The sequence below is a fragment of the Vigna unguiculata genome, chromosome 11 (genome assembly GCF_004118075.2).
Source record: "Vigna unguiculata cultivar IT97K-499-35 chromosome 11, ASM411807v1, whole genome shotgun sequence".
Lineage (NCBI taxonomy): Eukaryota > Viridiplantae > Streptophyta > Magnoliopsida > Fabales > Fabaceae > Vigna > Vigna unguiculata.
The window spans coordinates 1,644,988-1,670,911 of NC_040289.1; the positions used below are offsets into that span (position 1 = coordinate 1,644,988).

General features: G+C 32.8%; 3 protein-coding genes across 5 annotated transcripts in view; all 3 read right to left on the reverse strand.

Annotated features, from left to right (window-relative positions):
* Positions 1–420: 420 nt before the first annotated feature.
* LOC114168628 (putative disease resistance RPP13-like protein 1) lies at positions 421–5,407 on the reverse strand. The gene is made up of 3 exons (XM_028053515.1): positions 1,866–5,407; positions 1,243–1,389; positions 421–1,161 (listed from the first exon to the last, which is right to left on the reverse strand). Exon 1 carries the CDS (start codon positions 5,233–5,235, stop codon positions 1,873–1,875), a length of 3,363 nt encoding a protein of 1,120 aa, XP_027909316.1. The 5' UTR covers positions 5,236–5,407; the 3' UTR covers positions 421–1,161; positions 1,243–1,389; positions 1,866–1,872.
* A 4,046-nt stretch (positions 5,408–9,453) lies between these two features.
* The window catches only part of LOC114169756 (putative disease resistance RPP13-like protein 1), a 30,749-nt gene continuing 14,278 nt past the window's right edge, over positions 9,454–25,924 (reverse strand). Inside the window, exons 1-3 of one of the 3 annotated variants that reach the window (XR_003601000.1) lie at positions 13,545–13,901; positions 9,838–9,984; positions 9,454–9,757 (exon numbers count right to left, since the gene is read on the reverse strand). The gene's annotated coding sequence lies outside the window, so the exon portion shown is untranslated. Of the gene's footprint in view, positions 9,758–9,837; positions 9,985–13,544; positions 13,902–25,924 lie in introns of those variants that run through there. The other 2 variants (XM_028055047.1, XM_028055045.1) reach the window with 2 other exon arrangements.
* On the reverse strand, positions 17,696–18,472 carry LOC114169394 (putative disease resistance RPP13-like protein 1). Its single transcript, XM_028054535.1, has one exon. It carries the CDS (start codon positions 18,470–18,472, stop codon positions 17,696–17,698), a length of 777 nt encoding a protein of 258 aa, XP_027910336.1.

Here is a 25,924-nt window from a genome sequence, read left to right on the forward strand (position 1 = left end):
GATGTTTTATTTTATGAATGATGGTTCACTGATACAATCTGTGACGCAGCAAGTATTACATTGTCGGTCGTGTGTGCTCTTTCACAAGTGCATTGAATGAATGAATGAATAAGGCCATGATTGTGGAGAGGGAAACCCTTGGCATATTAATTTGATAGTTAGGGGTTACTAAATTTAGTTTTTGAAAGAATAAAATATGTTACTGTTGGGAATAATTCAAATGTGAATCAAAAGTCTCAATTAGATAGGAAAGACAAAGTTAAACACTATATAAGAATAAATACCCATAAAAGCATTGTCTTAAGGTTTTGGGGTTAAAGTAGTGTCAAATGCCTTATATATGTGTAAGACTAATGTCATATAATCATATATATGTCCATATGAAATCCCAATTTCTCAATAACCATGACTATAACCATAACCATATATGATGAAACATAACCCAACAGTTACTTAATTCATAAATGTATAAATTAATCTATAAATATTATAATTGTATTTACCAATTTCTCTCTTCTTTTATCTATAGTGCATTCACAATAGTCTTAAGTCAGATTTGAGGTCTTACCTTCTACACACCAACACTACCTCACAGCAAAGCGAGGTAACATGCACCAAACATTATTAAGTGCTTCCATTTCACAAAATTGCTGAATATGACTCACCTCTGCTGTCAATATCATGCATGCCACCATATTAGCCTCAATTCTTGTCAACATAAAATCAGAGAATAAAAATGGAAAAAAGAAACAGAGTAGACCAGAAAATTGGGAATTAGATGAGGTTGCAGGATGTCTCAGAATACTTATAGTTGAAGGAAAAATACAGCAGAGGGAGTACCTCAAACTTCCCATGAAGGTGAATACATTTTCTCATCCAATATATTCTAGTGCTTGTAAAATGTAGGTTCCTTCTAGTTTTGGAGATACAATGATTTTTATCACCCTTACATTCAAATCTTGCACCTTATTACTGCTTTTTAAGTTCCATAACATGCTCTGACTATATAAGATTAAGTCTTTATATTAATAGAAGAAGAATAATTGTATTTTTTGTAACCAAACATATATGTGAAGTAAGTCTGTCCCCTTCTCTTCTTCCCTAACAGGTGCATCAACACTTCTTGAACGGATAAGTGTTTTCAAATGATCAATCTCAGAGCTGTGAAATAACAGAGAATATGAGAACTTAATCAAAGAAAAAAAATATCACAAGAGGCATGCTATTATCAAAGTAACTCACAATGCTAATTGAGTATCTTCATTCTCTCTTAATCATCCTTTATACCATTCAAAACTTAAACAGCTATGTGTCGAATTGGTCACAGAATTCAGGAGTTGTTGTTTGAGAAGTTGCAAACGTTTGTTGGACCGACCCATCTCTCTGCTTCTGATTCAAACGCCCAAATGACATTTAGCCAAATATTTACAGCATAGGTTATGATATGAAAGAGAAAACACACATCCATTATTACGATAAAAATAAGTTAAAGGACTAAAATATATAAGACACTTGAAATTTACTTGAGTTTTACGGCTATTACATTTTATATTTTCTAATTTAATTGAGAATTAATAAGTACGATGTTAAAAATAGGAAAATGATTCATATACACTAAAGAGATGTATTAACATTTAATCTTAATTTTGAAAAAGAATTAATAAGTTATGTTACTTCTAGAGAGAAAATATAAATGATAAATGAATAGGTTATATGATTTGAGAAGAAGAAAAATCAAATAACGATAGGTTTATATGCAATGTGAATTTTATGGAAGGAGTGAATTGTTAAAAGATTTTTTCAGGACAACTAAGGAAAAAGAAAAGTAGTTGATATGCACTTAAAAGAAAAATAAATTGGCCTACCAAATAATTAGTTGAAAAAACAGATATATTGAATCTGAGCAATCTTTTCCCGGTCTTCGCCTCCTTTCTGGCAACGCTGTTTGAGCAAAGGACAATTTTTTATTGTAAGATTCGAAATTGACTCGGGAAGACCCTGCTCTGGTAAGCATTGGAGTTTGGGGCAGTGCTCTAGAGTCAATGATTGGAGATATGAGAGTTGAGAAAGCCCCTTATAGTCTAATTCTTCTAGGTTTGGACAATCACCGATGGTTAGATGATTAAGAGAGGCTGGAAGCAAACCTTCTTCAGGAAAACGTTTTGCATCCAGTTCCTTAATGGACAACCTTCCCAAATACGAACCGTCTCTGAAAGCTCCTTTCAATGAGCCAACAAGTCTAGAGCAGTTCTCGAGTGTCATCTCGTTTAGATTTGATGGCAAACCTCCGTCAGGGAAGGACTCAAGTCTTGGACAGTCTTTTATACATAAGCTCATAAGAGATGGAAGCAACATATGCATGCTTCCAGGCAATGATTCTAGTTTAGGGCACTTACTGATTATTAGATCTTCGAGATGATGATGAGCTTGATCAAGTGAAATCATCTGCAGATTATTTAACCCACTTAGAGAAAGGAACTCGAGTGTTGGGAAGGAATCTAATGGAAATATGCTTACAAAAACACTGTCATCATTGATTGACTCTTCAAGTTGTTGGCAGTCTCTCATTTCTAGTGTTTCCAAAGGAGCAGGTAGCTCTGGCAGCTGTCCTTTCAGTTTCGGACAATCCTTTATAGAAAGAATTCGAAGATTTGGAAAAGCACCTGTCACAGCTTGGCATTCCCATTTTTCCCATTGCCTCATATTGGAGAACTCCAACCTTTCAAGGGATTGAAATGAAGAAGAGTTGTTCCCATGAAAATCAACATCAACGCTCACTATCTCATCAAACCCTGAAATATCCAGGTACTTAAGAAATGGCAAAAGACCAAGCGGAGGTAAACGCTGGCAAGATTCACATCCATCCAACTTTAAGGACACCATATTCCACAGCGAATTCTCTAGTAACCAATTTGGAAGTTGTTTGCCACCATAGTTGAAGATTGACAACCCCTTCAAGTTTTTAGGAGGTTTCAGATTCTCAATTACGTCCTCTTCCTTTTTTGAATCAATACAGTTCCCGGTTCTCTTCCATACCAACACCAACCTCATTAGGTGTGTTTTATTCTCCAAATCTGCTTTTAATGCATCTCGGGGATTCTCAATGTCCTGCAGCCCCTGAATTGATAGCCTTTCATGAAGGTTGTTGAGCTTTCCTAGCCGTTGAATACCCGACTCCATGCTATGGTCAACTTTAAATATATCCATCCTTACTTTAAGATTCTTTAGTTCTTCCAAACCTGGTGGCACTTTTCTCACTTTAGTGTATGTAAATTCAAGACGACACAAAGTGGTGATTAAATGCAAATTTGAGGGCAACTCCTCCAAATTCATACAACGGTTCAACTTCAGTATTTGCAAGTGGGAAAGTGAGCATATTCTTTCAGATAGTTTTTTTATGTTAGTCCTGGAGAGGTCTAACGAACGGAGATGCTCAAGATTGCCGACAGAGTCAGGTAGCTCTTCAAGGTTAGAACAACGAGAGAGCGATAAGATACGCAAGAACTTAAACTTGGTGAACAATTCATGTATGGACATATTGCAAAACCAATGAAATAAAACTATTTTCCTATCTGGTGTTGGCAGAAATGTTCGCAACCTTTGCGTTTTACATAAAGTTCCAAACCCATGAAAGCGTTCGATGTAACCAAGTTCAAATAAAAAATGCCGACATACTTTTTGTATCTCATTTGTTTGACCAAGTTCGTGCCTGAAATATATGTCTCCAGCAACATATTTTGCCAAATCATTTAGAAGGTCATGCATGACAAATACTTCCTCCGCATCACCTGATCGTTGAAAGAAGGACCTTGATAGTAGTTCATTGAAGTATTGTTGGCCAGTTTCTTCTGGACTCTTACCGTGTTGTAGGAAATCTTCAGTCATCCATAACTCAATCAAATGTTCCTTTTGAAACTTATAATCCTTGGGAAATAGGGCACAGTAAGCAAAGCAGACCTTCAAATGGGAAGGAAGGTGGATATAGCTCAATGCTAAGGCGGGAACAATATTACAACGCTCTTTTGGAAGGTCCCATATCTCGCTTCGGAACACAAATTCCCATTCTGAAACAGATAATTTGTTGTATAATAGACTTCCTATTGTTTTCAAGGCAAGAGGCAGTCCTTTACATTTTTTAATAATCTTCTCGCCAATTTTGTTGCACTCTGGATTTGATTGAGCATCATAATCATCTGCAAATGCATGTTTAGCAAACAACTCTAAGCTAGGACCTTCCGGCAATTGCTCTAGAAAGCGTTCTTTTGACCGCATGGTAGAAGCAACTTCCTTACTACGGGTAGTCACAACAATCCTACTTCCTTGTGCTCCGTAAAGAAGGGGCTTTTGCACTTCTTCCCATTTAGATTTGTCTTCGTTCCAAACATCATCCAAAATAAGAAGAAATTTTTTCCCTGTCAATGTTTCTTTCAAACTTTGGTGAACCCTCTCGATATCTCCACTATTATCAGTTGATCTAGTAACATGCTCAAGAATAGTTTTGGATACCTTGAACACATCAAATTCATCGGAAACACAGACCCAAGCTTTTACATCATACTTAGCCTCATCCAACCTTGGATCATTGAATACATGTTGGACAAGAGTGGTCTTACCCACCCCTCCCATTCCCACTATAGAAAGTATAGATAAGTTCTTGTGAGTGTGAGATGTGAGCCAGTTCAACACAAATTCTTTGTCATCATCTCTGCCATAGATAACACTATCGTTTGGCAAATATGTTGATCGTAATTTACGTCCCGATCTTGATCCCTCCCCAACATCATCTCTCCTTTTCAAACCTAGAACATGGCTTCGTGTTTCTAGATCTTCTAGGTTCTCAATGAGTTTTTCCATCCTTGATTCAATTTCATTTTTAAAGAAACTGACAAAAGGAGATTTGAGGGAATTCCACACCTTTTTAGCAGCACTATGAGATTCAGCTTCCACTTGGCTCTTGGAGAGTGCATGATTTATTTCCTCCAAGAGATCCTCCACATCGAACATGAAACCTTTGGCACTAAGAAGCCATTCTCTCACTCGTTGATCTGTGAACTGTTTTTGTTCTGCGTCATCAGTCACAACCTCAACGGCTAGGAGCTTCACCTTCAAGTTGCTTAGCTGCTTCTTTTTACTTTTATCTCCACGAAATATGTCCCCCAAACGAGAAAATACATTGTCAAAAGTCTTCTCAAAGAATTTGGACAGAGCAGCATCGGTAATCAATTCAACAGCCATGGTAGAAAATGGAGTGGATGAATGGAAATGAGTGAGTTCAGAGATATCAGTTATGATTAGATGATTAGTAAGAAGGTGTTTTCTTATGAATCATTCATGGCTTTTCTTTTGAATCATTCACCGGTCAACCAGTTATTTTATATATCATTTTGAATTAGCGTAACTACTCTGTGAAAGAAATATAATATTTCATATCATTTTGAATATATCAATATTGCATTCCTTCAAACAGATTGCTACACGCCACAATATTCTGCATATGAAAATTGTCAATAAAATTTCAGTTTTTATTTTTCATAAATATGATGCAATCATTATTGCAATTGAACAAGTCAAGGATATATATACCTCATCGATGACAAAACTGATAGGTTCTCTTGAATAAATTAAGAAAATAGACAATAATCAAGTGGGTGGTTCTGACAATGTTTGCAGAATAAAAAAATGTGTATTCACATTTCTTCGATTTAAGTCTTTGCTTTGCCGGCTTTGAGATATATATTAAAGGCAGTTTAATGAATGTAGTCAAACTAATCAATAAACATACCCAAAAAACCAGAAAAATACAGAATGGAAACCAAATATATGGAAAATCTCTCATATATGACAACGTTTCAAGTGACATAATCATGTAATAAAAATAATAAAATAGGAAAATAGACAATAATCAAGTGGGTGGGTTCTGATAAGTTTCATCCATATATACATACATGCTAGTTTGAATCAAACTTTCTGAATTACGCAAGCATAACATAGCTATTTTTATTCAAGAACTTTATGTTATATTTTATATAATTTTATTATATAAAATATTCTTTATGTTGTTATTATTATGGATTAGTATTAATCAATAAATTAAGTTATTTGTTAATGTTAATTATATTGCACATAATTAATTATTATATGGGTGATATATAGAGTTTTGGGTTTCTGATGATCGATCCGTGATGGGTTGGATTGTTTAGTAAATAGTATGTGATGGGCTTGAATAATCAGATACATTTTGAGAGGTCCCTGGTCTCTGCTGAGAGGTTATAAAGTTGATACCCATTAGTCAGTTTTAAATATAGTAACAACGTAAAACTGTTAGAAAATGATTACTCAAGTAATACTATAAATAATAAAAATATAAAATGATATAATAATAATAATTATTCAATCAATAATAATACTAAGACATATATATAAAACAATTAATATTAATCAAAGATCAACAATTATAAAACAATAATAAACAAAAAATAAACAAGGAAAGGAGTAGAAATATTCTGGGTTGAGGCACGCGTAGCGCTATCCTTAGAGAGAAAACGCCCATATTGCACATGCCTAAACAAATACACAATCATATGTGTTTCATATCATATGCGTTTCTCTCCCAAGATACAACAACCAGTCAAATCGATCGAGTGCAGCGAAGAATCTCTGAACCTTATGAACACCACTATCTTAAAGATAATATAGAGAAGAAAAGAAGAACATTTTTAAGAAAAACTCTAGTGTTTGTTGTTCTGTTATTGTTGTTGTTGTGTCTTTCCCCATGCACCTAGGTGGTATTTATAGGTAGCAAAAGGAGAAAAAGAAGTAAATAGTAATAAGAATATAGCCGTTAGCCATAAAAAACATTAACACATAAATTAAAGGTCTATAAAAACATGAGTAACAGGAGTAACAATAAGTTTTTTATTTTAATTATTTATTTTTTAAATTATATTAAAATATTTCTAACAATCCCCACATAATTTAAAAAATAAAATAAAACAAAAAATATATTATCTTTTAAAACAAAATATTATAGTTCAGCGTAAGGAACCTTCCGGGTCTGACCCTTACACCTAGTGCTTATAAACTTCCACCCGAAAAAATGCAGAGATTTAATTGCCTTGAGCTACATCCCTTGTGACTGGGTTTTAGTAAATAACACATACAATATCAATGTTCATTATAGGTTCTAATTAGTAGGTGCACGTTACGGTCTTGTGCATGTATTTTGTTTCATGAGTGTCACTTATAGACTTGTCCATGTCTCACAATGGCAGCCCCACCATCACACTCACTAGGTAAACTCTCAAAGGGTGGTTTGTGACACACGCCCCTACAATAATTATCATTGGGTTTATTAAGAGGTATTTTATAAAATAATGCACATACCTCAACCATTGGGTTTATTAAGAGGTATTTTATAAAATAATATATAAGCATAACAATGCATATACCTCAACCTAATTATTGCCACAATTTATAGTGCACCTCGCCATAGGAATGAGACATAAAATTTAATCAAATTATTTTGTGTACTTTAGTCAACAACATTGAACTCCATTCCATGGGATCGCCATTCATGTGGAGATGAGCATCCATTGTTGCAACTAATTTATAGGCTGTCTCATTCCCCTCGACGACTCAAATACTTGTTGGTGATGCATCAACTCTTTGATAAGCATATCTGTAATATTTCTTTATAACCTGACAAAGTCAAAAGAAACAATACCATGAGTAATAAAGTTTCTAATATATTTGTCTCTTATTCTTATATGTCAAATTTTCATTGACATTTTTATTAGAAACTTTAAATATAATAACTTGATTGTGAGGATGCATTGAAAATAAAAATAATTTATTCTTGCATACTAGATAATGACAAAACAATTTTTTAACATATTTCCATGATAGTGCACCTTCATCGAAGGTTAAAACATAACCATAACCAGAAAGTGATCTTGTGTCACTAGAATCAATATCCAATTTACACTAAAATATCATCCAATCATCTCAAAAAAATTGGACATATTGCCATAATTAGAAAAAAAAACACAAATAATATTACATTGGATGGCAAAACAGTGAGGTATATATTCATTCACTTTATAATATATAACCAAGATTTTCTTTTTTTATTAGCAGGTTTGTTAATCATTACAAGACACCCCCACACTTTGAAACATTTTAAATGTGGTTCTTTTTTTTTCTTTCATTACTCATAACAAGTTTTATTTCAATCTTTTGTGTTCAAAATATGGTAAGCAGAATATAAAGTTTCACCCTATATAATTTTATAGGCAAAGACAAGCTAGAACTTGAAGCATAACATTTATCGTATCAAACAAAATCATTTTTTTTCTTTTGCTGCACCATTAGATTAACACCATATGAAGGCTTTTTTTTTTTCTTTCTTTCTTTCTTTCATCACCATTTACATGATCTTAAACATGATATCAATTAAAATAATTCATTTTAATTCCATGTCATAAACAAGAATTTTGAATTCATAAATTTGATAAAGATTATATTTATTATCGATCATTTTTCTTTTCATATATATATCAAGATAATTTTTTTTCTTCTTTGCAAATGCAAAGTTTAGTTCAAGTGTTTTCCACAACACAATAGTAGTTTTAGTATGACAAATTATTTTATAAATATTTTCATACAAAACACTTAAAATATATACATGATATAGAACATCTTTATCAATGGTAAGAGTATACAATATTAAACCATAAATTAATATAACAACAAAAATATTAGCTATAAACATCACAAAAAATTATTCAATGAGTAGGAAATTCAATATATATGTCCATATGGAATTCCAATCTCTCAATAACCATGACTATAACCATAACCATATATGATGAAACATAACCCATAAAACCATTGTCTTAAGGTTTTGGGGTTAAAGTAGTGTCAAATGCCTTATATATGTGTAAGACTAATGTCATATAATCATATATATGTCCATATGAAATCCCAATTTCTCAATAACCATGACTATAACCATAACCATATATGATGAAACATAACCCAACAGTTACTTAATTCATAAATGTATAAATTAATCTATAAATATTATAATTGTATTTACCAATTTCTCTCTTCTTTTATCTATAGTGCATTCACAATAGTCTTAAGTCAGATTTGAGGTCTTACCTTCTACACACCAACACTACCTCACAGCAAAGCGAGGTAACATGCACCAAACATTATTAAGTGCTTCCATTTCACAAAATTGCTGAATATGACTCACCTCTGCTGTCAATATCATGCATGCCACCATATTAGCCTCAATTCTTGTCAACATAAAATCAGAGAATAAAAATGGAAAAAAGAAACAGAGTAGACCAGAAAATTGGGAATTAGATGAGGTTGCAGGATGTCTCAGAATACTTATAGTTGAAGGAAAAATACAGCAGAGGGAGTACCTCAAACTTCCCATGAATGTGAATACATTTTATCATCCAATATATTCTAGTGCTTGTAAAATGTAGGTTCCTTCTAGTTTTGGAGATACAATGATTTTTATCACCCTTACATTCAAATCTTGCACCTTATTACTGCTTGTTAATTTCCATAACATGCTCTGACTATATAAGATTAAGTCTTTATATTAATAGAAGAAGAATAATTGTATTTTTAGTAACCAAACATATATGTGAAGTAAGTCTGTCTCCTTCTCTTCTTCCCTAACAGGTGCATCCACAGTTCTTGAACGGATAAGTGCTGTCAAAAATGATGAATCTCAGACCTGTGAAATAACAGAGAATATGAGAACTTAATGAAAGAAAAAAATATCACAAGAGGCATGCTATTATCAAAGTAACTCACAATGCTAATTGAGTATCTTCATTCTCTCTTAATCATCGTTTATACCATTCAAAACTTAAACAGCTATGTGTCGAATTGGTCACAGAATTCAGGAGTTGTTGTTTGAGAAGTTGCAAACATTTGTTGGACCGATCCATCTCTCCGCTTCTGATTCAAACGCCCAAATGACATTTAGCCAAATATTTACAGCATAGGTTATGATATGAAAGAGAAAACACACATCCATTATTACGATAAAAATAAGTTAAAGGACTAAAAAACAAATTTAAAGTATAAGTTAAAAGAAACCGTATAATATTAAACACAGTATATTAGACACTTGAAATTTACTTGAGTTTTACAGCTATTACATTTTATATTTTCTAATTTAATTGAGAATTAATAAGTACGATGTTAAAAATAGGAAAATGATTCATATACACTAAAGAGATGTATTAACATTTAATCTTAATTTTGAAAAAGAATTAATAAGTTATGTTACTTCTAGAGAGAAAATATAAATGATAAATGAATAGGTTATATGATTTGAGAAGAAGAAAAATCAAATAACGATAGGTTTATATGCAATGTGTATTTTATGGATGGAGTGAATTGTTAAAAGATTTTTTCGGGACAACTAAGGAAAAACAAAAGTAGTTGATGATATACACTTAAAAGAAAAATAAATTGGCCTACCAAATAAGTAGTTAGTATAAATTGATATATCGAATGTGAGCAATCTTTTTCCGGTCTTTCCCTCCTTTCTGGCAACGTTGTTCGAGCAAAGGACAGCCTGTTATGCAAAGATCTGAAATTGATTGGGGAAGGCCCTGCTTTGGTAAGCATTGGAGTTTGGGGCAGCACTCAAGAGTCAATGATTCGAGAGATGAGATTTGAGAAAGCCCCTTATAGTCTAATTCTTCTAGATTTGGACAATCACTGATCTTTAGATGAATGAGAGAGGCTGGAAGCAAACCTTCTTCAGGAAAACATTTTGCATCCAATTCCTTAATGGACAAGCTTCCCAAATACGAACCGTCTCTGAAAGCTCCTTTCAATGAGCCAACAAGTCTAGAGCAATTCTTGAGTGTCATCTCGTGTAGATCTGATGGCAAACCTCCGTCAGTGAAGGACTCAAGTCTTGGACAGTCTTTTATACATAAGCTCGTAAGAGATGGAAGCAACATATGCATGCTTCCAGGCAATGATTCAAGTTTAGGGCACTTACTGATTATTAGATCTTCGAGATGATGATGAGCTTGATCAAGTGAAATCATCTGCAGATTATTTAACCGACTTAGAGTAAGGACCTCGAGTGTTGGGAAGGAATCTAATGGAAATATGCTTACAAAAACACTGTCATCATTGATTGAATGTTTAATTTTCAACTGTACAAGAGTGTCGGACCCAACAACTTCATTGAATGATGCTTCCATGTTGTGCCAACCTATTCTGAGCCATTCCATTGTAGCCCAATCGCATTGCACCTTCCCACAGTTATGTAGATTTAATTCTAGAGCCCTGGGAGCGAAACCTTCAAGTTGTTGGCAGTCTCTCATTTCTAGTATTTCCAAAGGAGCAGGTAGCTCTGGCAGCTGTCCTTTCAGTTTCGGACAATCCTTTATAGAAAGAATTCGAAGATTTGGAAAAACACCTGTCACAGCTTGGCATTCCCATTTTTCCCATTGCCTCATATTGGAGAACTTCAACCTTTCAAGGGATTGAAATGAAGAAGAGTTGTTCCCATGAAAATCAACATCAATGCTCACTATCTCATCAAACCCTGAAATATCCAGGTCCTTAAGAAATGGCAAAAGACCAAGCGGAGGTAAACGTTGGCAAGATTCACATCCATCCAAGGTTAAGAACACCATATTCCACAGTGATTTCTCTAGTAACCACTTTGGAAGTTTTTTGCCACCATAGTTGTAGATTGACAACTCCTTCAAGTTTTTAGGAGGTTTCAGATTCTCAATTACGTCCTCTTCTCTTTTTGAATCAATAGAGTTCAGAGTTCTCTTCCATACCAACACCAACCTCATTAGGTGTGTTTTATTCTCCAAATCTGCTTTTAATGCATCTCGGGGATTCTCAATGTCCTGCAGCCCCTTAATTGATAGCCTTTCATGAAGGTTGTTGAGCTTTCCTAGCCGTTGAATACCCGACTCCATGCTATGCTCAACTTTAAATATATCCATCCTTACTTTAAGATTCTTTAGTTCTTCCAAACCTGGTGGCACTTTTCTCACTTTAGTGAATGAAAATTCAAGACGACACAAAGTGGTGATTAAATGCAAATTTGAGGGCAACTCCTCCAAACACCAACAATAGTTCAACTTCAGTATTTGCAAGTTGGAAAGTGAGCATATACTTTCAGATAGTTTTTTTATGTTAGTCGAGGAGAGGTCTAACGAACGGAGATGCTGAAAATTGCCGACAGAGTCAGGTAACTCTTCAATGTCAGAACAATGAGAGAGTGATAAGATACGCAAGAACTTGAACTTGGTGAACAATTCATGTATGGACATATTGCAAATCCAAAGCCTATTTGGTGTTGGCAGAAATGTTCGCAACCTTTGCGTTTTACATAAAGTTCCAAACCCATGAAAGCGTATGACGTGACCAATTTCAAATAAAAAATGCCGAGATACTTTTTGTATCTCATTTGTTTGACCAAGTTCGCACCTGAAATATATGTCTCCGGCGACATATTTTGCCAAATCATTTAGAAGGTCATGCATGACAAATACTTCTTTCGCATCACCTGATCGTTGAAAGAAGGACCTTGATAGTAGTTCATTGAAGTATTGTTATCCAATCACACATATGCAAAGACTATGCTTCCAGAACCTGAACTATTAATTAAAATTATCCTTCTCCCTTTCTTTCCTTAATATTCCAACCAACACACCATAACCTAGTCAAACTTTCAAATCCATTACCCTTCACATACTTAATTACCATAATATTTTGCCCATTCCCATATTACCAATTAAATTCTAAAACCACGCACTCACTTAGGTTCCTCCCTCATTTTTTTCACTACCTGAAATCGCCAAAACAGTACCCAGGCCTCGCCATCGCCTGGCGGCAAGCAAAACGCCGCTAGACGGTGTATCAGTACCCCACATAAACCAGGCTTCTTCATACCTGCAATAGATTCAGCCTTTTTCCAGTATTCATCCCTACCACTTACACTCACCAAGATGCGACAATACATATATAATGGACTAACTTTCTAGTCTTAATTCAATTCATAAAGGTTGCTCGATCTTTACTCTCTTGAATAAACCCAAATTTTGTCCCCTTCCACCATTGCACATATAATCATGGATTATCATGCACGAGTATATCTAAAACTTTGCCATACCCACAATTTTAATTGATTTCAGACCAACAAGGCATCCAATAGAGGCTGCACACATCAATTCCAGAAACCACATTGATTCCCGTACAAACAACATTAAAACAACCAAAAAGAACGCGAACCGTATCGCGTCACCTGGCAGATATTCATCGCCTCTAGGCTGTTCATGCCAAATTCAAGAACAGAGGCAAATTTGTTATGCCGCCTGGCGGCTCGAGCCTTGCCGCCGGGCAGTTTCTGGGCAGAAACCTAGAAACCTCGAAAAATAGTGTAAAAATGGCAGGGAATCAAAGCAGTTTCATACATACAAGGCACAATTTACCGTATTCAATTAAAAATCAAAGTAAACAACTCTCATTACCTGGATTCCTTGCTTCAAATTCGAAATTGATGTGTCTCTAACCCCAAAAGCACCCTTGCCTTTTGCTTGCACCACCAACAATGGTTTCCACTCCAATTCTTTTCCCCCACTAGTCCGAATTCTCTAACCAACTTCTGACCAGTAATTCACACGAAGGTTCTAAGCCTCACTGTTACCAATTTTTCCCTCTCTCTCCATGCTAATGCTATCTTAATTACCTCTTTAATCCATTAAAATGAAAATTAATTAAAATGGTGATTAAGGCTATTCAATGGATACTAATCAAGTGTTTTCCAGCCCTTAGGTTGCCTCTCAATTGGCTGCTAGGGTTCCTAAACCCTTTCATATTCATACCAACCCTTTCATATTCATACCAAGGAAAAAATTGGCAAAAAGAGAGTAAATTTGTTCTTAGCAAGAGTTGAACCCATGACCCATACATTAGCAAGTCAAGTGCACAACCAATTCAACCAATTCACATTTGTGATAATTTCTAAAATAACACAATGGCATACATAGTACTCGAACCCAATTTCTCTCACACATTTAAAGTACTCTCAACCATTTGAGCCAGTATTTTTTCACATCATAGCACTCCGCATTAAATGCCTTAAAGGTTCATATTACCCGCATTTATTAAATAATTATTTAATTAACTATTTAATTTTCTCGGGTCTTACAAATAGTAATAAGAATATAATCGTTAGCCATAAAAAGCATTAACCCATAAATGAAAGGTCTATAAAAACACGAGTAACAAGAGTAATAGTAAGTTTTTTTATTTTAATTATTTATTTTTTAAATTATATTAAAATATTTCTAACAAAAATACTATTACGTTTTAGAATACCTATCAGAAAGAGAACGGTAGCATCTTATCCTGCGTGCTGATTCCAAGTACATAATCTTTTCACTCATACTTGAATATATTTTGAATATATTGTATTATTGTATCTTATATATATTTTATTCCCATCAATTAGTATCAAAGCCTATAAGATACAAAATATAATTATTCTTTCTGAAAGTATATGGAGATATTAGCTTTCTCCTTTCAATTAGAAAATTGATGAAGGGGTTTAATTGATTTTATGTATTGTTCTTGATTGCCATGAACATTAATTGCTATCTGTCCATTCTCTTTCTCGTTTTTGTTTTGTTGGGGCTGCTCCATGGTAAAATTATTGCTAATTAATGAATTGCAGAGGGGTTTAAAATTATTCAAACCCCAAATTAAAGAAACCATAACCCTAATTAAAATCTCTTTCGAACCCTTCTTCATGCTGCTTGAAAATTGAACGGCCTGTCACAGGTGGCGGAGCTACGGTGCGTCTGGGCTTGATTCGGTATTTGTCACTGGTGCAGCGAGTGCGGTGTTGATGTCGCGGAGGTGTCCAACCATGACCATTTCGCAAGATATCGTCGCTTAAGGACCTTTTCACGAGTGGTTTCACGAGTGAATATATTTTTTTAATATATTGTATTATTGTATCTTTTATATATATATATATATATATATATATATATATATATATATATATATATATATATATATTTTATTCCAATCACTTTATTCCCAAAGTCGAGGCATTTGATTCTTCATACAGACAATAGAGTGATTGTAATTCCTCCTTCTTTGTCAAATCAGAGGCAGCTTCTCTTAGATAGTGATTTATGAGTCCAAAATAAAACGTAAACCAAACCCAAACTCTTAGATACTTCATTCTTTTATTTCACTTTTATGACATAAGAGATAAAATATGCTTTTAAGTCTCAACTTAAGACAATTGATTTTTAACCTTTTAAAAAAATATTGAAATTATTTTTTTAAGAGTATAACCATCTTTTAATCCTTTGCGCTTAAAAAATACTGTTAATTAATCTCCAAACATTATGTTAATATTATTATTTACATGAAAAATAATATCTCATCATGATCAACTTTTCCATCGCTAATTAATATACCGTAATATACTTAGAAAACTTAGACACGTTAATTTTTTTTTTAAATTTGTAATATTTAAAAAGAAATTGACTATTTATTTATTTTTATATAATAAAATTGATTTGTGACCAAGGATGTCAAAAATATTTGTACTCGCGAGTATCCACCTATAAAACCCGCAACGAATAGAAAATAGATATTATAAATAGATACCGGTGGGATACGGATATTTTTTATATCCGTATATTAACGGGACGAGTACGGGTATCGTAATATCCATTCATTCATAAGGATATTCATACTCGTTATTTTCTAATTTAAATTAAGATAAGCATGGTTAAAACATTAACACATTGAATTTAAATGAGTTATTTTTTATCAATTAATTTTAAAAAGTCTTCATTTTTTTATAAACAATCATTCAATATTATTTAAATTAATTATTTACACTTTATTTAAAATTTATAAATGTTATTATTTTTATTTGAATTTATGATCAAAATATTTTATTAAATATATTTTTTTTATAAATACTTATTAATATATATATATATATATATATATATATATATATATATATATATATAATCTTATTATGAAGCATCCATTTCTTAATCTTGATGACAGACGAATCAGATACATCAAGTTACTTCTATTACCTATATTTAGAACATGAGTTGTGATTTGAAAAAAGAAAAACACGTCCACCATCACGATAAAAATAAATTAAAGGACTAAAGCAAATTTGAAAAATATTTAAAGAAAAACACGTCCATTATCACGATAAAAATAAATTAAAGGACTAAAGCAAATTTGAAAAATATTTAAAATATAAGTTAAAAGAAACAACACATAGTATATTAAACGCAAAATACACACAAATATATTTTTCAAGGAGTTCAAACAAAATTTTATAACTTACTGGGTATTTTATTCACAAAAAATTCATGGCAGGGATGATGAATTGTCAGAAGCTTTTTGAAGGACTACCAACGAAAGAGAAAAATAGTTGATACACATTAACAAGAAAAATACATTGTAGTCGTACAAATGCATCAATATTCAAAACAAACATCCCTAAAATATTATAATGTCTTGAATGTGAGCAATCTTTTCCCAGTCTTCCCCTCCTTTCTGGCAACGCTGTTTTAGCATAGGACAATTTCCTATACAAAGATATGAAATTGATTTGGCAAGACCCTCCTCGGCTAAGCATCGGAGATTGGGGCAATTATCAAGAGCCAGTCTTTTGAGATATAAGAGTTGATAAAGACCCTTGTAGTCTAGTTGTTTTAGATTTGGAAAATTAGAGAAGTAAGAGAGAATGGAAGAAAACCTTTATCAGGAAATTATTCTGCATCCAGTTCCTTAATGCTCAACCTTTCCAAAGAAGAACGGTCTCCAAAAGCTTCTTTCAGTGAGCTAACAAGTCTAGAGCAATTATTGAGTCTTATCTCTTTTAGATTTGATGGCAAACCTCCGTTTGGAAACAACATTAAAGGAATTCATTACTACTCTAAGATTCTTCAGCTTTCCCAAATGTGGCGGCAACTTCATCACTTTAGTCTCTATAAATTCTAGACGGCACAAATTGGTGAATAAATGCAAATTTGTGGGCAATTGTTCCAAATCTCTACAATAGTTCAAGATCAGTATTTGCATGTGAGAGAGTGAACATATCTTTTCAGTTAATTTTTTTATTGCAGTATATGACAGGTCTAGCGAACGGAGATACTCAAGATTGCAAACAGAGTCAGGTAACTCTTGAAGGGCAGAACAATGAAACAAAGATAAAATTCGTAAAAACTTAAACAAGGAGAACAATTCATGTATCAGACATATTGATACGTACACTACCTATTGACATAAATGTACGTAACCTTTTTGTATTGCATAAAGTTCCAAACCCATCAAAGTATTGACAGTCTCCAAGTTGAACTGAAACATGACGAGTTTCTTTTTGTATCTTCTTTGTTTGATCAACTCCTCCCGTAAGTATATGCCTCCACCAACATATATTGCCAAATCATGTAGAAGGTCATGCATGACAAATACTTCTTCCATCTCACCCGATTGTTGAAAGAATGATCTTGATAGTAAATCATTGAAGTATTGTTGGCAAACTTCTTCTAGAGTCTTGCTATCTTGATGACAATGTAGGAAATTTTCAGTCATCCACAACTGAATCAAATCCTCCCTTATAAACCTATATATAATCCTTGGGGAATAGGCCACAGTAAGCAAAACATATCTTCAGATGGGAAGGAAGGTGGATATAGCTCAATGCTAAGGCGGGAACAATATCACAACTGTCTTCTGAAAATTCCCATATTTTGCTCTGGAACACAGTTTCCCATTCTGAGACAGATGATATTTTGTATAAAAGACTTCCCATTGTTTTCAAGACAAGAGGTAGTCCTTTACATTTTTCAACTATCTTCATGCCAATCTCCCTGCACTCTTGATTTGGTGGAGCTCGGAACGCATGCTTAGCAAATAAGTTCCAGCAATCTTCTTCCTTTTCAACATCATCATTCCTTTTCAAACCTAGAACATGGTTTTGTGTTGCTAGATCTTCTAGGTTCTCAATAAGTTTTTCCATCCTGGATTCAATTTCATTTTCAAAGAAACTGACAAAAGAGGATTTGAGGAAATTCCACACCTTTTTAGCAGCAGTCTGAGATTCAGCTTCCGCTTGGCTTTTGGAGAGTGCATCATCTATTTCCTCAAGAAGATCCTCTGCATCAAAAACAACATCTTTGGCTGCGAGAAGCCAATCTCTGACACGTGGATTTGTGAATTGTTTCTGTTCTGCATCATCAGCCACAACATCAATGGCTAGGAGCTTCACTTTCAAGTTGCTTAGCATCTTCTTGTTGCTTTTATTTCCACGAAAAATGTCCCCAAAACGAGAAGCCAAATTGTCAATAGTCTTCTCAACGAAGGTGGACACAAGAGCACCAGTAATCAATTCAGCTGCCATGGTAGAAAGTGGAGTGAGTGCAGAGATATGAGTGATGATGAGATGATTAGTAAGAAGGTGTTTTCTTAGGTCTCCATAATGAGAAGTTGAAGGAGAATAAGTACAAAGATTAAATGACAATATAAAATTTTAGTTAATTATATGAAAGAATATGAAATTATTAAAGGCTACAATTCTTGAACTAAGGAACGAGCTAGTAAAATGAGAATATATGGAAAACATATTCATGAAATGAAATCGTTTAAAAAAAATTTAGTTTTTATTCTCCCATATATATGATGCAATTATTATTTATTACAGTTGAACAAGTCAAGGATATATCTGCTCATCGATGATAAAACTAATAGGTTTTCTTGAAGCATATGAAAAAAGAAGGTTGAAAAGATATAGTGAAACCTCTGTCAAAAATGTTTTTCAATCAAAGCTTAATTGTGGTATCAAAGTAAGGAAAGTGGATAAAATTTTATGAAACAACCAAAATTCTAAAAGTTTTTCTAAGTTTAATCAGGATAAATATCATCATGTTAAGTCACTTGAAAAAAAAGATGGTTGGTATCGCATATGATAACAATGTTAGTATAGCAGGAAATTTAATACGTGAAAAAATTACTATTATCACAGAGCAGCATCAAGCAGGTTGTGAATAAAATATCTCATATATGACATCCAAATGACATAATCATGTAATAAAAATAATAACTTAGAAAAAAAAGACAATAATCAAGTGGGTGGGTTCTGATAATGTTTGCAGAATAAAAAGAAATTGTACATTCACATTTCTTTCATTTGGTGGCTAACTGTGAAAAGAACATTAAAACAACCATGAAAACGACCACGAAAAGAATAAATTTGACAACTGAATAGAAGACAATAAACTCCGATGAAACTAGTTAAATAGCTCATTTTTTTTCTTTCTTTCCCATCCTTTTGATTACATATTCATATTACTGTGATAACTATTTTTTTGTAATTTTCTCCTTTACTTGTTTATTGTGAATCGTTGATCAGTTTGTTTTCCATTTGGTGAAGTTGGTGAAGGCTACATGTTTCAGAACCACATATACCTCAATAATCCAAATTTTGGTGTATGAGTTTCTCTGTTTATACAAAATATGTGACTCTAAATTGTAAAGAGAAAACACCAACTTTAGTTACTACTTTTATTAAACAACTATATTCCCAAAGTTGAGACATTTGATTCCTCAGATATAGACAATGGTTAAAAGAAACACAAAAATTTATGCCCGTGACTCATGAGTCAAAACGAAAACCTAAACCAAACCAAACTTCCTTGGGGGAGATTAATAAGGAAGAACACTATTTTCTTCACGTGAGTCTATTTGAACCAGAAATGCTCATATATATGATTGACATGTATGACTTGATTATGGTTGCTAGTAATACACAATAACTAGAAAGCACTGCAGAAACTCTGGTAATCAAAGAGGAAGAGGATTTTAGATTTTAACTGTATAACCAAAAAAGAAAATGAAGAGAGTAGGTCAATACCTTCCAATTGCATCATACTTTCCAGCAAGATTGCCACATACTCCAATTGTTTCAGTGTGATAGGGTCCATTCTCCTGTTCCAACCTCGAACTTCATCATCTTTCACCTTCATTGAGCCAGAGAAGTATAGGCTTTGAAGCAAGGTTGCTTGGTGCTTCAACAAAGTGGTAAAAAAGAGTTCTCTGATCCTCGGCCTGACTCAATTCAAGCCTGGGTCAACTCATCTCAACTTAGGACAAGTACAATTCGGCTTGACTTGCACCCAAGTCAACTCGGTTGACCTAAGCTCGGACCTTTACTAATCTACCTGAGTCCAACTTAACTTTGCTAGACCTAGGTCGAGACAACTTGATTAGTCTTATGTCTGGACTGACTCGACTTAAATTGTATCTTGCCTTACGCCAATCCGACTCAACTTGGCATGGGACTGGTCAAACCTCCTCGGCTCGATCTGGGCTTAGGCCTACTCAATTCGACATAGGCTAAAGTAGGCTGAATTGGCTTGACATGGATTTAGAATGATTTGGCTCTACGTGAGTCCAAACAGATTTGGCTCGACTTGATGACGGCCAGCCCACCTCAACCTTGACCTGGACACAAACCAACTCATCACGTATTCGATCCAGAATGACTCATCTCGTCCTTTGCCCGAACCAAATCGATTCGGCTCGACGTGTGTTAGGCTGGATTAACTTCACCCTTGGGAAATAGGATTCCATAATCAATTGTCCTTTGCACATATCTCAATATTTTGTTGCATGAATCTACTTATTAGCCCAACACTGAAATTCAAATCTGATCTTTAGTATTTTATGCATCCAACCATCTTTCTTTAGTAAGTAGGATTAGTCTTATCTTCTTTTGTTTCCTCTGTAAAACAAGTCCAATCTCCGTTGGTGTTCTTGCTGGATTGTTTTCTACATATCAAGCCTCTTGAATAGATCCTTTGCATACTTGGATTGTTTCATCATTGTGAGTCATTTTAAGCTCAATTCCTAAGAAATAAGAGCGAAGTCTAAGGCCACTCATCTCAAACTCATCCATTATTTACCCTTTGAATTCAACAAGCGTATAATTAGTTTTTCTGATTTCACATTGTCTTTCCAACATTTCAAATAACCGACGGTATTAAGATATAGCTTAGCATATCGTTTTCTATTTTTACGTTTGTTAACTATAGTTTAATCTTCTCGTTTAGCTTCTTGTTTTTTCCTTTATGTTTTTGGTTCTTATCTATATATAGGAACTGACTTTGTATCAGAGAAAATTAACTTTTTTTTCTTCTCTATTTTCTATTCAATAATATGGGGATGCTTTTGACTTGATACATATTGATATAATATGGGGATCTATAGCTATTACTTCTGTTCACGGCACGGTCATATATATTTCTTTACCATTGTTGATGACTATAGTAGCCACACTCTGGATATTTTTCATGAAAACAAAAAGTGAAACTGATCTTTGTTATTCACTTTTGTTATTGATGTAAAGAATCAATTCAATAAGAACATTAAAACCTTTACATCTAAACATGGTAGAGAATTATTTTGCTATGATAAATTTGGCATCTTAAATAAAAAAGCTTGTGTTGAGACTCCACAAGACAATGTTGTTGTTAAAAGGAAAAACATAAGTACATATCCTTAATGTTACCTGTAATCTTCATTTTCAATCTGGTTTGCCAAAGATTTATTGATCTTATACTGCTTCTCATGCTATTCATCTAATAAATAAACTCCCCTATAACTCTCTTAATGGAAAACTTCTTATGAATTATATTATATAGGAAGCCTCCAATACCTATCTAAATTTCAAGATTTTCTGTTCTTTGTGTTTTCCTTCAAGTTTAGAAAATAATAGGAAACCAAGATCTAGAAAATGTGTTTTGCTTTATTATAAAACTAGTACTAAAGGATATATGCTTTTGGATGCTAAGAACGGACAAATTTTCATAAGTAGGAATGTCATATTTTTTGAATACTGATTATTCCAAATAAGTAATTATTTCATATCGACATTTACGATAAAAAGAAACTGATTATTAAAGTTCCATTTAAATAAATTTTAGTCCCTGTTGTAGGATTGATATTTACTCTAAACATGTAATATTTTTTTTAACTTAGTTACTTAATAAATTAACCATATTTATCGAAATTTGTTGGGTTTTCTGTATCAAATTTACTATTAATGTCTACTAAGTTTGGTTGAAGCATCCATTTCTTAATCTAGATGACAGAGGAATCAGATACACTAAGTATATTAGAAACTTAAGCTTTACAACTATTTCATTTTATATTTCCTAATTTAATTTAGTACTTGAAATTTTAAGTCTATTGTAAATATATGTGTTAGGACCACCAACTAAAAGAGAAAAGTAGTTGATTTTCAGCATCACTTCTCTTTTGGAGAGCACTTGTATATCATCTATAAGAGATCCTCTGCATCAAGGACAGCATTTTTTACCATAAGCAGTGCAATGCAGGGTTAATGTTGCAATGAAACGGGAAATAAGATATTTCATCAACATTTTCTTCTTCCATGGTTAGTCAACTAATAATTTTAGTCTTCCCCACATCACAAACTTCAACAACTGTATTCCAATTCTAAATGAGTGACTATCATTATTGCTGTAAGTGACATCAATTGTCCGGAAACCAAGTGGACCGGTGATAATCAAATCGTGTCGTTTGGACGGTTACATTCTTAATTAAAAAAATTACACTCTAATTAATGGTTATAGCTTTTGACCTAGTGATAAACGTTTGATCGTAAGAATTATAACAATTATACACTCTATGTAATTTCTTTTTTGGAATTTTATACATTCTGGTATAATTTAGATATTTAAGATGGCAGAGTGCATGTATACTGCTATCATGGTGAAACAACTTAATCAAGTAAACAAATACTTCCCATGAATGTGAATACATTTTATCATCCAATATATTATAGTGCTTGTAAAATGTAGGTTCCTTCTAGTTTTGGGGATACAATGATTTTATCACCCTTACATTCAAATTTTGCACCTTATTACTGCTTGCTAAGTTCCATAACATGCTCTGACTATATAAGATTAAGTCTTTATAATAATAGAAGAAGAATAATTGTATTTTTAGTAACCAAACATATATGTGAAGTAAGTCTGACCCCTTCTCTTCTTCCCTAACAGGTGCATCCACACTTCTTGAACGGATAAGTGCTGTCAAAAATGATCAATCTCAGAGCTGTGAAATAACAGAGAATATGATAACTTAATGAAAGAAAAAAATATCACAAGAGGCATGCTATTATCAAAGTAACTCACAATGCTAATTGAGTATCTTCATTCTCTCTTAATCATCGTTTATACCATTCAAAATTCAGGAGTTGTTGTTTGAGAAGTTGCAAACGTTTGTTGGACCGATCCATTTCTCCGCTTCTGATTCAAACGCCCAAATGACATTTAGCCAAATATTTACAGCATAGGTTATGATATGAAAGAGAAAACACACATCCATTATTACGATAAAAATAAGTTAAAGGACTAAAAAACAAATTTAAAGTATAAGTTAAAAGAAACCGTATAATATTAAACACAAAGTATATTAGACACTTGAAATTTACTTGAGTTTTACAGCTATTACATTTTATATTTTCTAATTTAATTGAGAATTAATAAGTACGATGTTAAAAATAGGAAAATGATTCATATACACTAAAGAGATGTATTAACATTTAATCTTAATTTTGAAAAAGAATTAATAAGTTATGTTACTTCTAGAGAGAAAATATAAATGATAAATGAATAGGTTATATGATTTGAGAAGAAGAAAAATCAAATAACGATAGGTTTATATGCAATGTGTATTTTATGGAAGGAGTGAATTGTTAAAAGATTTTTTCGGGACAACTAAGGAAAAAGAAAAGTAGTTGATGATATACACTTAAAAGAAAAATAAATTGGCCTACCAAATAAGTAGTTAGTATAAATAGATATATTGAATGTGAGCAATTTTTTTCCGATCTTTCGTGAAAGTATGAAATGTAAAAACTTTTAACGTTCAAAAAGAAACTGCCTTTAATTTTTGAAAAAAAAAATCTCTTCCAAATTTTTAACAACAATAAAACGTAATTATTTTATTATTTAATTTTTATTTTATTTTATTTTTTGTAAATTTTTTAGATGTTCAACACTATTTTTGGTTAGTTTTTTTGTTAATTTAAATTTGTGTACGTTTAATTATATTTTAATTTTTAACAATAATTAAATATAATTACTTTATTATTTTTAACTTTTTATTGTTGTGTATCAAATAAAATATTAAATATGATTGTATAATATTTATAGACATTTTTGTCCTATAAATAAAATAAAATTATATTAATAAATATTAAGTCAGAATTCATTTGATATCATAATTAACTATATAAACTTTTATAAAATTCGATAGATATTAATTATTTTTAACCCTTGTTATAAGAACACCAGTTAGTATAACTTATTAAAATAATATAAATTTATATAATAAATTTTCTATAAAAAAAAATATTCTTTTTGTCTTTCACTCATGTCTACAGTAGTTTTCAAACAAAACAAACACTTCAAAAAATTTTGAAGTCTCTACCAAACAAGAAAAAATATTGATTATCCGTAAAGTTTTTCTTGTGGTATTGGAACCTCAAGAGGTCACCCTTTTATCCAAAAATAGACATTTTGGAAACTCTAATATCGAAAAAGTTCACTTTTTTGACATAAAATGTTTCAATTTTTGGACTTTATGCCCAAAAGAGGGAATTTTGAATAAGTGACATCTACAGCAAGTTAAATCACTTGAAAAAAGTTTGTTGGTATTGCAGGAAATAATAGAGATCATGCTCCAAAACAATATAGATTGGGTAAATAAGAAATTGCAAATCAATTCAACCATGTTGAACTATATGTCTTGTAACTATGTATAAATTAACTGTTATTACATAACAAAAGGGAAAAACTACATTTAAACAAAGACCTTCAAGTCCAACTATGTATATCAACACAAACCATCCAAAAGAGTTCATAATAGCATACAGAATGGAAACCAAATATGGATTGTGTGGCTACCATAGCAGTAATAAACCAGAGGACACTTAAAATCTCTCATATATGACAATGTTCCAAGTGACACAATCATGTAATAAAAATAATAAATTAGAAAAATAAACACTAATGAAGTGGGTGTGTTCTGATAATGTCTGCAGACATTAGGAAAACATTGTGCCTCCACTTTTTCAATACTCAATCATTAAGAAAGCTTCTTTCAGTGAGCCAACGAGTCAAAGTGTCACAACAAATCTCGGACAATCTTCTATGTGTATCGATCTGACAGACGTGTATGTTTCTACTGGCAATGATTCAAATTTAGAGCAATTACTGATTGCCAGATACTCCAGACTTGATGGTAAACCTTCATCAGGGAATGACACAAGTCTTGGACAATTTTGTAAGCGTAGCGACTTGAGAGACAACATATGCATGTTTTCAGGAAATGATTCAAATTCAGGGCACTCTTTGATTTCAAGATGCTCAAGGTTTGATGGTAAAAACCCCTCGGGGAATGACTTAAATCTTGGACATTCTATTATCAATAGCAAATTGAGAGATGGAAGCAAAATATGCATGTTTCCAGGTAATGATTCAAATGCAGGGCACCCTATGATTAACAGATGCTTCAGATTTGATGCCAAACTTCCTTCAGGGAACGACTCAAGTCTTGGACATTGACATATGATTAGTTTCTCGAGAGATGGAAACAACATATGCATGTTTCAGGCAATGATTCAAATTTATGGCACCTAACGATTTTCAAACACTTGAGATGATTGTGAGGGTGATTATGTGAAATCATATGTAAATTACTAAACCCATCGAGAGTAAGCTTCTTGAGTGTCGGGAAGAAATGTAGTGGAAAGGTCCACAGGGAG